The sequence below is a fragment of the Berghia stephanieae genome, chromosome 1 (genome assembly GCF_034508935.2).
Source record: "Berghia stephanieae isolate SIO BIC M18660-M18661 chromosome 1, UCSD_Bste_1.3, whole genome shotgun sequence".
Classification (NCBI taxonomy): domain Eukaryota; kingdom Metazoa; phylum Mollusca; class Gastropoda; order Nudibranchia; family Aeolidiidae; genus Berghia; species Berghia stephanieae.
This window is the reverse complement of record NC_088360.1, coordinates 144,868,038-144,882,192: the sequence shown is the minus strand read 5'-3', so window position 1 is coordinate 144,882,192 and position 14,155 is coordinate 144,868,038. Positions and strand designations below refer to the sequence as shown.

The 14,155-nt window shown below is 35.9% G+C and overlaps 1 protein-coding gene across 50 annotated transcripts in view; it reads right to left on the bottom strand.

Annotated features, from left to right (window-relative positions):
• The window catches only part of LOC144963423 (kinesin light chain-like), a 104,243-nt gene that overhangs the window by 25,789 nt on the left and 64,299 nt on the right, over positions 1-14,155 (bottom strand). For 29 of the 50 annotated variants that reach the window (XM_078897480.1, XM_078897457.1, XM_078897429.1 and 26 more), the window contains 3 exons: positions 5,939-6,028; positions 1,234-1,333; positions 28-77 (listed from right to left, as the gene is read on the bottom strand). In XM_078897480.1, the coding sequence (XP_078753606.1) occupies positions 28-77; positions 1,234-1,333; positions 5,939-6,028 (240 nt within the window). Of the gene's footprint in view, positions 1-27; positions 78-1,233; positions 1,334-5,938; positions 6,029-7,146; positions 7,237-14,155 lie in introns of all 50 variants that reach the window. The other 21 variants (XM_078897430.1, XM_078897437.1, XM_078897441.1 and 18 more) reach the window with 1 other exon arrangement.

The following is a 14,155-nucleotide window of genomic DNA, read 5'->3' as shown; positions in this document are numbered from 1 at the left end:
CCAACTTTTGAGAAATCAATTACCAACCTTGTTCTCCTCTCTTTCTTCAGCACGCACCCATATTGGTTTGTTCTCACCTGTGGAAGAAAAAAGATGATTACTTTTCTTATTTCAAACACGAACATAAACACTCAACAAACAAAATATATGATTGATTCTAATATGAAAGCATTGCATTGTATGTTGAAATCAGGACCAAAATTTTGTAGTAGTAGTAGCATTAGTAATTTGATGGCCGATAACAATGTGGACAAATTTGTACCCAGATATCAGACGGCTTTTAATATCATTCTGGTAATGCTATTGTGTTTTTTTTTTAATATGTAAATGCCTTTTACAACAGCACATAAATTACATTATCTCAAAAAACATGTCATGTATGGTTTACAGCTATTACACAATGAAAAATTATATAAATTATTTCCATTATGCAATGTTAAGTCAAAACCGTGATTAAATAAATTCTAAGTGTACAAACCTCATTGTATAACGTAAACAAAACAAAAAAATCATCATCATCGTCATTTACAGTAATTGTTACAGTGAATGACAAAATCAGTCGGATGGTGAAAAGGTTTGAACTGAGATATTGTCAAGTTTAGTTAGATGGTCAATTTAAAAAAAAATAAAAAATGAGTTCTTGTCATAAATGATTAAATCAACCCCTTTTGGATATCTTCAGGAAATATCAAAGCTTAATTTCACTTCTAAATATTTTTTACAACTAGTCAAGTTGAAAAAGTATGAAATTTGAGAAAAGTTGCTGGATACCTTTCCCATACATCTGACCATAAGTTCATGAAAAATCACCCGATTTACTTCAAATAAGGATTAAAATGGTCTGATGAGCATATTCTTTCAGAAAATGCACCCCCCCCCCCCCCAAAATGCAAATTCAAAATGTTCACCTTCCGACTGATTACGTCATACACTGACCCAATTTAATTCTTGTTTATTTACAGTAACATTATCTTGGTTTTGCTAATTAGTAATTATGTTTTGATTTGTGCTCTGTATTAGCAAACTGCCTAAAATATACTTTGAATCTTGAATCGATATTATGCCCCACAATCTCTTCTTGCCACATAGTCAATCAAAACATAAGACATTAAAAAAAATGTATAGTCCTTTAGGGCTGTCAATCACAGATCTGAAGTACAAATTTATGTCAGCATTAAAGGCACAGCAATACTTGATCAAAACTCTAAGAAACGATCACAAATGGAAAATTACCTTCCACTTTCCCAAACTCTTTTTCATGTGCTCTGGTCAGAACTTCTTTATATAACAGTTCTGCTTGTTTGTACTTTCCTTGTTTTAGATATGCAGATGCCTGAAATACGTGAAAAATGTCATGTAAATAAATCTGTGATGTACACAACACAAAATCATTGATTTCAAAAGCCATGGCTCAAATTTTATTATATCTAAGTTTACACCTTTTGAATTTGTAGTTTATTAAAATTTTAAAGAATAAACAATAAACATTCTTCCTTTAAACTTTATCAATATTCTGTTATCTACTCCTATCTGCCCTTTAACAAGCTAAGAAGTAACAGAACAGTTCTTTCTTCTCATATCATTTAAAGTCTATCAGCATTTAACAATATACATATGTTTCTAATTTAATTTTTATGACTCGTTGTTTGCCAAGTCAGAACTGGTGCTATATGACTTAATTGCGTGAGTAATTCATGCACAAGCGGACTATGGTAACACATCCAGAGTCTCTTCTTTGATTCATCTTGTAATTAACCACATTTTCATAAGTTTGCAGAGATGAAAGTCATGAAAAGTGCCTACAGACCCCACACCCAGGAAGCATCAACGCATGGTATTGTTGATGAATAATATAGGACATTGTAGTAAAGCACTGCTCAGCACTTATGTGGGAGTTGAGCACTATGAGGAAGTGACATTATTATAATAATAATTAATATTATTATTATTTTTAAAATTATTATTATTATTATTAAAAGGACCGATCAAAGGATATGTAGGGATATAAATATTGATCTACATAGACTACTTGCTTACAAAACATGGGATGTGGCTCTTACATTGGATTAAATATGGCCACCTAAAGCATGCACAAATGTGGTAAACGACCTGGTGCTTATACCTCTTCATTAGAAATAAATGATATTTTGGTAAAGCTTTCAATGCAAGTTGTTATCTGGGTAAAATCTGGGTAATAATTCATTTTAGTTCATATGGTCGATGGCCTTTTAATGTTAAACATTTGTTTAAAAAACCCTCTCATATTAGCCTTGCTCATTTTGCTATCTGTAAAGGGCCGGTAATTTTCTAACACCCATTCAAATGCTCAGCAAAAAGGAATGCCTATAGATAGAATGAAGTTGACGTTAGTCGTCTTTGTTTTTGCTTTTTGCCATCTGCGTTTATGAGAAATTCTCACTAAACTGTATTAACCAGACTATAAACGTTCAAGGTTACACATAGTTTTGTGTGTTGGTCCGTTATACTTCCGGATGGCAATGTTGTGAGCTTCTTAGCCAAGTGCACACTATAAAGTTTCTTTAGGTTTCTCCTTAATTAATTCCATTATTATCGAATCAAAATTCTACACTGACAAACTGGACTTGTCAAATATGCAATTTATTCACAGGAATCCTGAATTTGATGACCTCATTTGTATCCATGGATAAAAAGGTATCAATAAAAAAAATAAAATAAATTGAGCTTTATATAGCGCAATATCCACTAAATGTGCTCAAAGCGCTTTACAATGGGTCCCTGGTCAACAGCAACATGTAGGACGGGACATGACGCCTGTAACGCGAGATTACAATTATTCGGACACAGACACCCTGTTAACGGCCAGGTACTCATTTTACACCCGAGTACGGTGAGAGAATGTGAGTAAAGAGCCTTTTCCAAGGACTCAACTATGTGCTGAGCGCGAGGCTCAAACCCAGGAGCTTCCGATCCGAAAGCGAGTGTCATACCACTAGACCACATAGCCGCACAAAGTCACTTAATGATTGGAAACTGTCTTGTAATAATCGGAACCAAACTTACTGATGAGAAAATAAAAGGATTATGCAGTACTGCTTAAATCTTTATAATAAATAATAAAGTAATTCATAGTTGCCTTGAACTGCTAAATGTACTCGAGAAAAATATAACAATGAAAAAGCTTTATTATGTAAATCCAATTAAATTGATTTTAAAAAAATAAATAAATTGACAACTGCATAAATAGTGAAAAACAAATAAAAGCAAAGGCCTTATGTTAATAAGCAAAGGTGACTTGACGGACAGGGAAACACAGTGCTCTTTTGACAAACACATCCAGGTAAATCATGGGAGAAATTATGATTTGAAAGAAAGCCAGCCACGCCAATAAGAATGTTAATAAATCTAAAGTGATAAATTTACCTTAAAGAAACCCACCCTAATTTTAGTTTGTTTTTTTTAACATTTTTTTTTTTTTTTTTTTTGCCATCCATGAAAAAAATCAATATAAAAGAAGACCATAGACAAATATTCTTAAATTTTAAAAATTAAATACATATAACAGCGGGCCAAAATTGTATTAACGAGGAAGCCAGAGACATTACAACTTCATTATACTGAAAAGGTTGGGATTTGAATCATTTAATGAGGGGAAACTAAAGGCGAGCTGTCCGAAAGCTGGATTAGTAGAAATAGCTAAAATTAAGGCAAAATGGTAGTTTCCAAAAATACCAATAAACACGGTTTTGGGTCAATCCATTCATCAGCACAATGAACAAATAACACTATAAAAAAAAGTAAAAGTCTTCACTAGACGCTTACAGGGATGAAAACAAAATGGTGCAATAAAATAGGAGATATCGAGCTTGATATGAAGACAAGTAGTTGAATAAGATTTTTCAGCGGAAGCCGGTATTTGGAATGCGGCTTTATCGGAACAGCCACTTAATTGGAAAGATCTGTCTATATAATTTCTTAATCTGGTTAATCTGAACACATGCTGTTTAATTAGAATGATTTCAGAGCTTCAGTAAAAGTTTAATCAAAAACATGAAAATCCCCATTGAAAGGAACAAGAATGGAGTCGTTCCTCGTCTTCAAACGAAGAAAGTCTTTTTGTGGTAAAATAGCATTGGGTCTATCACCACCCATTCCCCTTAGCTCACTCCATCCCAGAGATTTTTGCTACATTTCAAAATTTGAAAAAAAATGTCTTAAAAATTGGCATGTACATAGATAGTTATATTCAACTATAATTAACATGTAAAAACCAAAAATATTAGCTTTGATACTACGCCTATAATTTGTCTCAGAGATTTGCAATTAATAGGCATGGGGTAAAAGTAACCCGAGTAAACTACGGATATAATCGGTTTTAGGGTTTAGGGTTGAGTGAGTTAATATGATTAAATGTTATACTTTAGCCATCTACCGGTCTTGGTGAGCAACTAAATGACCAATGAGAATGCATGTAATTATGCAGTGGTTGGGTTGCTTTTTGGGTTACTTCAAATGAAGAAAAATCTTCTTTGGTTATATAGCAATACCATTGGGACTATCACCACCCATTCCCTTTAATACGATTAAATGTTATACTTTAGCCATCTACCGGTCTTGGTGGACAACTAAATGAGAAATGAGACTGCATGCAATCATGCAGTGGTTGGGTTGCTTTTTGACTCGGTATGTCTCGTTAGTTAAAATTGTACACATTGCGGATTGTTGTGGAATAAGATTCATGTGTCCTTGATTCGATTTCATTTCACGATATGTGTGTAGTTACAATTCCTTACCAATGTGAAGTTATAATAGACATAACATATTCCCTTTCATGACTACATCATGACTACACACATGTAATGTTAAATATAGCGAAGAATGGAAAATAACATTTTAGGTAAACAAGTAAAGGGTTTCTCTGTATTACTATATATATATAGCCACTGTAAAAGATATGTGAGTGTCCTGATAAGCTGTTCCCATAAAGGCTAGATGGAAATGGTCAACCAAAACACTGTTATATTGGAATGATTTCTGGTAGAAAACGGTAGGGACTGCCTGAAGCCGGTGATCGTAAAATACTAACGAAAGAGTGAAAATGGAAAGGCTTCTTATGGGAACAAAACAGACAATGGACTTTTCGGGTACAAACCCTTCGTCAGCACAGCAATACACAAATAAACGTGGAAAACAAATAAAGTATAATGAAAAATAACTGGTATCGTCTGTACTCAGTTATTTTTCATTATACTTTATTTGTTTTCCACGTTTATTTGTGCATTGTTGTGCTGACGAAGGGTTTGTACCCGAAACGTCCATTGTCTGTTTTGTTCCCATAAGAAGCCTTTCCATTTTCACTCTTTCATAACGATTTCTGGATAACGGTGCTGTTCCGATTAAGCAGCTTGCGCTGTATTGGAATTGAAAACTGCAACCTCAAAGGAGGATGAAGACAGAAAAGCATGTGGCAGAGCTTTATCATCTTGCAATGAATGGAGATGAGGCTTGAAGTTAAAGTTTAAAGTTAAACTTTGTACAATTGGATAACTTAACACAGCTGTGATCCTTAACAGACTGGGCATGATGTTAGATCTAATAGCTTCACTAGTTCATATTTTTCCACTCATTATTTTTCTTTAACTGTAGAGCAGTAAGAGCCTCAGACAGCACTTTTGAACATTACTCGGTATTGTAAAATACTTATTCTTTTCTTCAAATATTCTTAAATAGACTGTGACAGCCAAGGTGTTGGTGAATGGCAGGCAAAATTTTAAAGCTTTAATAAAGAATTAAAAATTTTACCCTGATTAAACAGGGATGGTATAGCCTGACAGGGTCAATTTCTTGCATCTCACTATCATTCATTGTTAGTAAAATAGGAGGTAGTATAAAGATCATATCATGATTATAATTGGTTGCAGAAAAAAGATAAAAAATCCCCCCCAAAAATCCACCTTACCAAATTGTTCTGTGTTTTTACAACATTGGGATCATCATGGCCTAACTTTTTCTTGTAAATTTCTACAGCCCTCTGGTAATATTTTTCCACCTGAAAATCATACCGATAACAGTAAAGGGAGAATGAAACGAAATAAAAAGGAAATGGCGATTAAAAGCCAATAGCAAACAAACAAAACAAGAAAAGGTGGGGGTGGGGGAACCAAAGAAACGGGACTCAGAGAATCAAGTTGAATAAGATGGGTAGATCCTGGTGATGCGTCAATCCTCCTTGAAGTGAAAGAATCTTAGATAAGATGAAAATTGAAGCATGCAACAATTTTTCCATCACACATTTTTAAAATGTGCAAAGCTGAAACTAACAGAAAGACATTGAAACAAAATAATGACATCAATATCACTTAGATAAAAAAAAAAGCAAAACTGAAGTTGATGGGAGAAAAAAAAGAGAGAAAATCAAAAGTGCTACAAGACTTTGGATCATAAAATAAAAGGTTTGACTGCATAGAGACTGACAATATTCAATCGAAAAGATACTAAACCTGGATGGTTTTCCAGACAATTTTAATGGAAACGAATTCATTTCTTAAAAGTGGTACAAATTTCGATTTCAGTCAAACCTTTCAATTTATCAGGGATTGTGCACAAATAATAAGAAGGCAAAAAAAAAAAATTTAGAATAAATCTTACGAATTGTTCACTATCTACAATCAATAAACATAAAAAGCTAAGCAATCTCAAATGTCCTCATAATTCTTAGTTTCCATACAGAAAAGAAATATTATAATTGAGCCCAAGTCGTAAAATTTATATATTTAATTATTATGAATTGAGAAAATAAATGTCTTGATTGAGATCAAAGTCAATAGCATTTACTTCCAACAAAAATATCAATCACATTTAACATTCATTTGAAGTGAGAAAATTTACTTAAACTTGAAACACCTTCACTGAACTCATTACTTCAATAGTAAAGCGAAAACGATGTTCACAACTGATCCCAATTAGTTTTATATCACCTTGCAAGAACCATAAGCGCAATAAATATTTAATGTTTAAAAATAAATAGAAACAAAAGATAATGAATGCATAGATCAACAAAAGAATACATAACAATGGAAGGAAGCACAAAAGTATATAAAATGAAAAACAAGAGGGTATTGTGTGGGCCGAATAAAAGGGCTGTGGGCCACCATCTACGGCCCTTACCAGGTTGTTCTTTGTCTTGGCCACATTGGGGTCATCCGCCCCCAGTTTACCTTCGTAAATCTCCACGGCCCGCTGATAGTACTTCTCTACCTGTGGTCAATCAACATAATTATTTGGAGATTACAGCTGCTTTCAATAGAAAGGACCAAATCACTAATTTTAGTGGCAGGAACGATAAATGAATCAGTCTTTCTTTATACAGGAATGATAAATGAATCAGTCTTTATACAGGAATGATAAATGAATCAGTCTTTATAAAAAATTTATTCTGTATTTTTTTTTTGGTGTGGATTGGGGATGCTGGCTTGTTATGTAAATACCCAATGTGAAAAATTCGGGTGCAGTCACTGGTGTTCGATAAATCAACAATTCCGCTTGAATTTGGAAATTCTAACAATGTACATACAGCGAGTAATAAATAAGCCATCAGACAGTTTTTAATGAAAAACAAAAAAAAATTTAAAAAATAAAAATAAAATATGTATCCATGAAATTTCATAAATCAACACAACTACCCACACTCAGAAACACATGGGTGCAAGTAAGATATATAGGCCAAAAAAAAAAAAAGTCTGAAATCCATTTCTGATAAATTCAAAACCCCTGACACTGATTTTGAAATGTGACTTATTGCTTCAATTGGTTTTATATTCAGATGATCTAAATGCCCGAATTTTTGTTGTTGAAAATCCGGGGTTAAGTGGACAATCTTGCACCCATGCCTACACACACACACACAGACAAGCATATATTTCATCAGTATCTGTATGCCCTGGATGTGCTTCTAATTATCCAATCCTGATGACAAATGATAGAGATAAATATTAGAGAAGAAAAAAAAAATTGCATTTATCATTGAACACATGGTGAAATCTCAACCCGATCCGAACCCAATCCCATCTAAATGGTTGCAGCTTTATTCTATGCATGGTTCGGTCAAACATGTTTATTGCACTTCATTTCCACTTTGTTTAAACTTTTCAAATAACTTCAATCATTAACGCTCCTTGCTTTTTCAGGGAGAAAATTCCATATTCGTAGATAAAATTCCATTTTCGTATGGTTCTTGGAGGATAAAAAAAAAAAGAAGGTAAAAGTTGAGCATTTCTTTATGAATTTGGAACAATTTATTTATTTTATTTTTAAGGGTTTTACGGCGCTTGCAACACATTAAGGTCATATCAGCGCCAGTAAAAAGGAAGAAAATGGGATAGTAAAAAGTTCTAGAATTACAATAAAGCATCCAAGAAAAGGGAAGACAAAGGGGAATTGGTTCAAATAAGAAACAGGTGTAGATTCCAAAAGCACTCTATCAAAGTACTTAGTTTGAGATCACGGGGAGCTGCAAGGTCTGGGCCGGACGTCCCGCTTGCTGAAAGGAAATTGATGTGCATTTCGAACCCAACACCTCTCATTTCCAGGTGCATTGATTGCCGCGTAATCCTGTCTGACAGAGATTATTGCATATGGCCTCTCATGCATTATTGTGTCCATAACAGCACCTTCCCGTGGTGTTCCCCGTTTCTACTGAGTTTGTTATGGGCGCGACCGAGTCCCCGGCGGTATAACCGGGCTAGGGAGTAGGTGGGACCCCTTCCTCTTAAGGTGCAGGAGACAGAACCCACCGATGAGTGGTACACGCTCTGCTCCTCACCCACCCACCTCACACTCATTCTGTAGTGTGGTGTCCTCTGTATGTCCTTACTTTTCTTAATCTACCCCTATAGCTCATACTTGTTTCCTAGTGCTGTAACTTTAACACTTCTATACTCCCTCTTTGGTCGGCCTGTGGCCCATGTCTTCTGCATGATATTGGTCGGTAACTTTTCGTTTTGTCGGGTGGTTTATCTTTCTTTAAGATTGGAATTATAATAGCATTTTTCCATCCCCTTGGTACTATTCCTGTCTCCCATGTTAGATTTATAAGTTTGAGAAGCATCTGTTTACCTCTCACGCTAAGATGCAAGAGCATTTCATTGTGTATCTTATCTGGTCCAGGGGATTTCCTTAACTTGAGTTTTTTCATAGCTCTGTGAAGTTCTGACATGGTAACTTTTCGTTTTGTCGGGTGGTTTATCTTTCTTTAAGATTGGAATTATAATAGCATTTTTCCATCCCCTTGGTACTATTCCTGTCTCCCATGTTAGATTTATAAGTTTGAGATCTATCTGTGATTGATTGTAATCATGTATCCTTCTTAAAAAATTGAGATTTTTAGGGAAAGGGCTGGTATCCCTTTGTTTAAGGCCCACAGAATCTCTCATCGACACAAATGACCCAGGACGTGACGATCCTCTGTTTATGAAATATGGCCCTTTAAGCAGAAAGAATAACTGAAATTGATAACTGCAAGCCAGGAAACAGTAGGTGGCGGGGAATGGGCGACCGTCAATCATGAAAGAGACTGTGGGAAAGACAAAATGAAGGCTACTTGACTAAACCCTAAAAAAAATTAATAATATGAGGAACATGCATCTGCAGCTCAACTCCTGATGTTATGCAGCTGACAAGGAATACAGGTTAGGGTGGGAAGACAGACCAGAGACTCCCCAGCATGCCATGACAAACAAAAGGAAAGCATACGAGCTCGGACGTCGCCTCGGAAAAGGTCCGCGCCAGACAGTGAGTACCCAGGCTGATCTGCGCGAAAAGTCAGCTACTGGGACAAATAAATTCCACAAACATTTGAATATTTTACAAATTAACATTTGTGGAATCAGGAATAAAAAGACAGAGCTAAACAAATTATTAAATGAAAAGGAAGTTCACATTGCTTTACTTAAGGAAACCCTGTATAAAAATAGCGATCCATATATTGCTGGTTATACATACTATACCTGCAAATGTGACGACTGCCGTGGTGTTATTACTTATATAAGAAATGACATCACGGGAGATGTTACTTCTAAACCATCACAGAACTCAACCGATGTACAGAAAGTCACCTTATGGCACCTAAATAAGAAATTTACCATTTACAACATTTACAACCCTCCACGGTGTACTATAAACCTAACAGATCTAAACAGTTCCCAATACAACAACACAATAATTGCTGGTGACTTCAATGGCCACTCTCCACTATGGGGATACAAAAATTTAAACAACACAGGAAAAGAACTAGAAAAGCTTTGCAATACAACCAACCTCACCATTTTACAAAATGCAGACTCAGTCCCCACCCTTCTTCACAGAGCTCATATGTCCCTGAGTCATCCCGACCTAACCATCATCTCCTCTGACCTTCTGAATTCTTGTCACATTAAAGTCCTGGATGAAATAGGCAGTGACCATAAACCAATTTTAACACAAATAACAGTTCAAACACAGAAGAAAACATTTGAGCAGAAATCCAAATGGAATTTCAAGAAAGCAAACTGGGATGTTTTCATAGCAACATTAGATGACCAGCTTCCAAAAATTACAGATACATCAAGTGTAGAACATTTAAACGAAGCCCTCACCAAAGCCATTCTTGCAGCTGCAAAAGCAGGAATTCCAAGAGGTAGTCGACAGAATTACAAACCCTTCTGGAGCAAAGAAATTGAAAAAGCAGTAAATGCAAGAAAGGAAACAAGGAAAAACTTAGAGGAAAACAAAACCATTAAAAACAAGATTGAGTACAATAAAGCATCGGCAATTGTCAAAAGAACTATTAACAACGCTAAAAGAAAGAAATGGGCAGACACATGCGCTAATATTGACCTCAATCAAAATGGGAAAAAAGCATGGGCCTTACTTAATAATCTTAACAATGAAACCCCGAAAACCAACCCAAAGCCCATGAAAACTACAGAAGGAACAATCGTAGATGACCAAAAAAAAGCCATGATCTTCAACAAACATTTTGCTTCAGTAAACAAGGCATCAAAAAGAAGTGAAAAGGACAAAAAATTGATTAAAGACCTTAAACATCAAGAAAAGGCCCCAAAAGCTATCTCATACCTGTTCAAAGAGGGCTTTACCATGTCAGAACTTCACAGAGCTATGAAAAAACTCAAGTTAAGGAAATCCCCTGGACCAGATAAGATACACAATGAAATGCTCTTGCATCTTAGCGTGAGAGGTAAACAGATGCTTCTCAAACTTATAAATCTAACATGGGAGACAGGAATAGTACCAAGGGGATGGAAAAATGCTATTATAATTCCAATCTTAAAGAAAGATAAACCACCCGACAAAACAAAAAGTTACCGACCAATATCTCTCACCTCATGTGTTGGAAAGGTCGCTGAGAGAATGGTAAATAACCGATTATACTGGTGGCTGGAGACATGTGGCCTACTAAATAAATATCAGGCAGGCTTTAGGATAGGGCAAAGAACAGAAGATCAATTGTTTAGATTAAGTCAAAAAATAATTGATGGCTTTCAAGATGGAAAACATACAGTCGCGGTTTTTGTTGATCTCCAACAAGCCTATGACAAAGTATGGAGGAAAGGGTTGTTATCAAAAATGATGGACTACGGAATTGATGGAAATCTCTACTTCTGGATTAAACAATTTCTCAGTAACAGAACAATCCAAACAAAAATTAATAACGGACTGTCAAACAGAGAAGTATTAGAGGAAGGTCTCCCACAAGGATCCTGCCTCAGCTGTACTCTCTTTCTTATTTTTATAAATGATCTACCAGAAGTATTACAGACAGAAAAGGCCCTATATGCTGACGATTTAGTTATGTGGTATACTACGAAGCACCTACCAATAGCCTCCAATAGAATAAATGAAGATTTAGAAAGCTTAAACACCTTCTGTGATAAATGGAAATTAAAAGTTAATTGCAATAAAACAGTCTACTCTATATTTACTAAGAGTCATCCTGTTTCCAAGAAAGAAATAACCCTCTCCATCCAAGGCCATCGACTCACGAAAGAAGAAAACCCCACATATTTGGGCATACAGTTAGACAGACAACTATCTCTGAACAAACACACTCAGAATGAAAAAATCAAAGCCACAAAGAGACTCCAGTTACTAAAACGACTAGCCAGTACTAATTGGGGAGCAGACAAAAACTCGCTTCGACAACTCTATTTAGGCTATGTGCGTTCCGTCATGGACTACAATTTAGCCCTCCAAAATGTAGGTAGTAAAAACACACACAAAACCTTGGACAGAGTACAAAACCAAGCCCTTCGCTTCATCTCCGGTGCCCTGAGATCGACACCTACAGCAGCATGTGAAATACATACTAATGTGGAACCACTTGGACTTCGCAGAGAATCAGCAGTGCTTGAAATGGTTGAAAGATACAAACGAAAAGAGGAAAACCATCCAAACAGAATTCTGGCAGAGAAATGGAAACCAAGAACAAGATTAAAACAAAAATCCCTGCTACACTTTGCTAACAACTTGAATGAAAGACACAGACTCCCAGAAAACAGAGAAAAATCTATTTTAATCAGTCAAAAACCTCCATACGCCGAACTAAAACTTCCAAAAATAAAGACTAACCTCATAGAAGAAACAACAAGAAATAAAAACAAATCAGATATACAAACATTAGCAATGAAGACAATACAAGAATACCCGGACAACTGGATACATGTTTACACAGATGGATCTGCCCACAAAGGAACTAAAAATGCTGGGTATGGGTTTGTAGTAGAATACCCAGATAAAACCTGTGATAAAATCCACAATTCTTGCGGAAGCTCCTGCTCAAACTACGAGGCAGAGGCAGTTGCAATAGAAGCCTCACTGCGACACCTCTCTTCTGTTTTCCAGCTAAACCCTTCAAAACTTCAAAACACTGTCATCTTCACAGATTCCAAATCGGTTCTCCAAGCTCTCGATTTAGATAAACTCTCCTCAACGTTCAATAGTTTAAGATCTCAACTAGATGAATTCCTTACAACACACAGAGTAGACTTATCTCTCCAGTGGATACCGGGACATTCAAATATACCAGGAAATGACAATGCAGACAGACTAGCCAGACTCGGATCAACACTTTTACAACCATCAATTCCAGTATCCTTAGACACAGCGAAACAAATAATCAAAACAAATAAGAGAGAAGAATGGATGAACAGTAAGGCAATGAGCACCACGGGTAGATGTATGTTTACCCATATGACCGCTCCTGTAAAGACTGATAGCTTAAATATGCTCAGAAGACACCATAAAAGATCATCTTTCAACTAAGAACACAACACATACCGCTCAACAACCATTTAAGCAAAATTACAAAAGACACATCCCCTTCCTGCCCCCTATGTCAACACCCCAATGAAACAGTAACACACCACTTGCTTGAATGTCAACCTCTTGAAGACCTGAGATGCACATTCCTCCCACCAAATCCAAGCATCAGTAACACACTTTATAGTCACCTGGAACAACTACAAAAGACATCTAACTTCTACGTCATGGCACAAGACCGAAGGGCTAGAGCTCAGGTGGTCGCTGGTTCGGATAAGTAAGTAAGTAAGTTTGAGATCACTAAAAGTCTCATCCAGACACAAGCACAGGTCCCCGCTAAGAGGAACACACTCAAATGTTTTACAAATCATATATAATATAAAGAAAACATAAAACAGTGCATGACAGAGAGATGATTTACACGGAAAAAAATATCATCTCCCAAAACTAACTATACATTTGACTGTTTCCCTCTCAGCCAGGACTAGGACAAAACCAAGTAATCTCATTCCAAGACAAAGACAGAAAGCATGTTGGAAAACAGATATAAGGGGATAGAAGACACAGTATGTACCCCCCTGCCCACTATGGGAGGTCAGGAACCCCGCCAGAATTTGGAACAAGATAAGTATGATATCCACGTTCGAATCACTGCATAGTATAGGTACCATGCTGGTAAGCCTTCGGAAACAAATTCTTACACTCATTTATTCCTGTCTTTTCAGAGCTATAGGGACATTAGAGTTGGAGGTTCTCCTTAGATCAAAAAACCCTTCATTGTCCTAAAGTTTTGTGCAAGGGAGGAAAAAAGGCTGCATGTGTTCTATATTTTAATATATTATGTTGTCAGTCGATTTGTAAA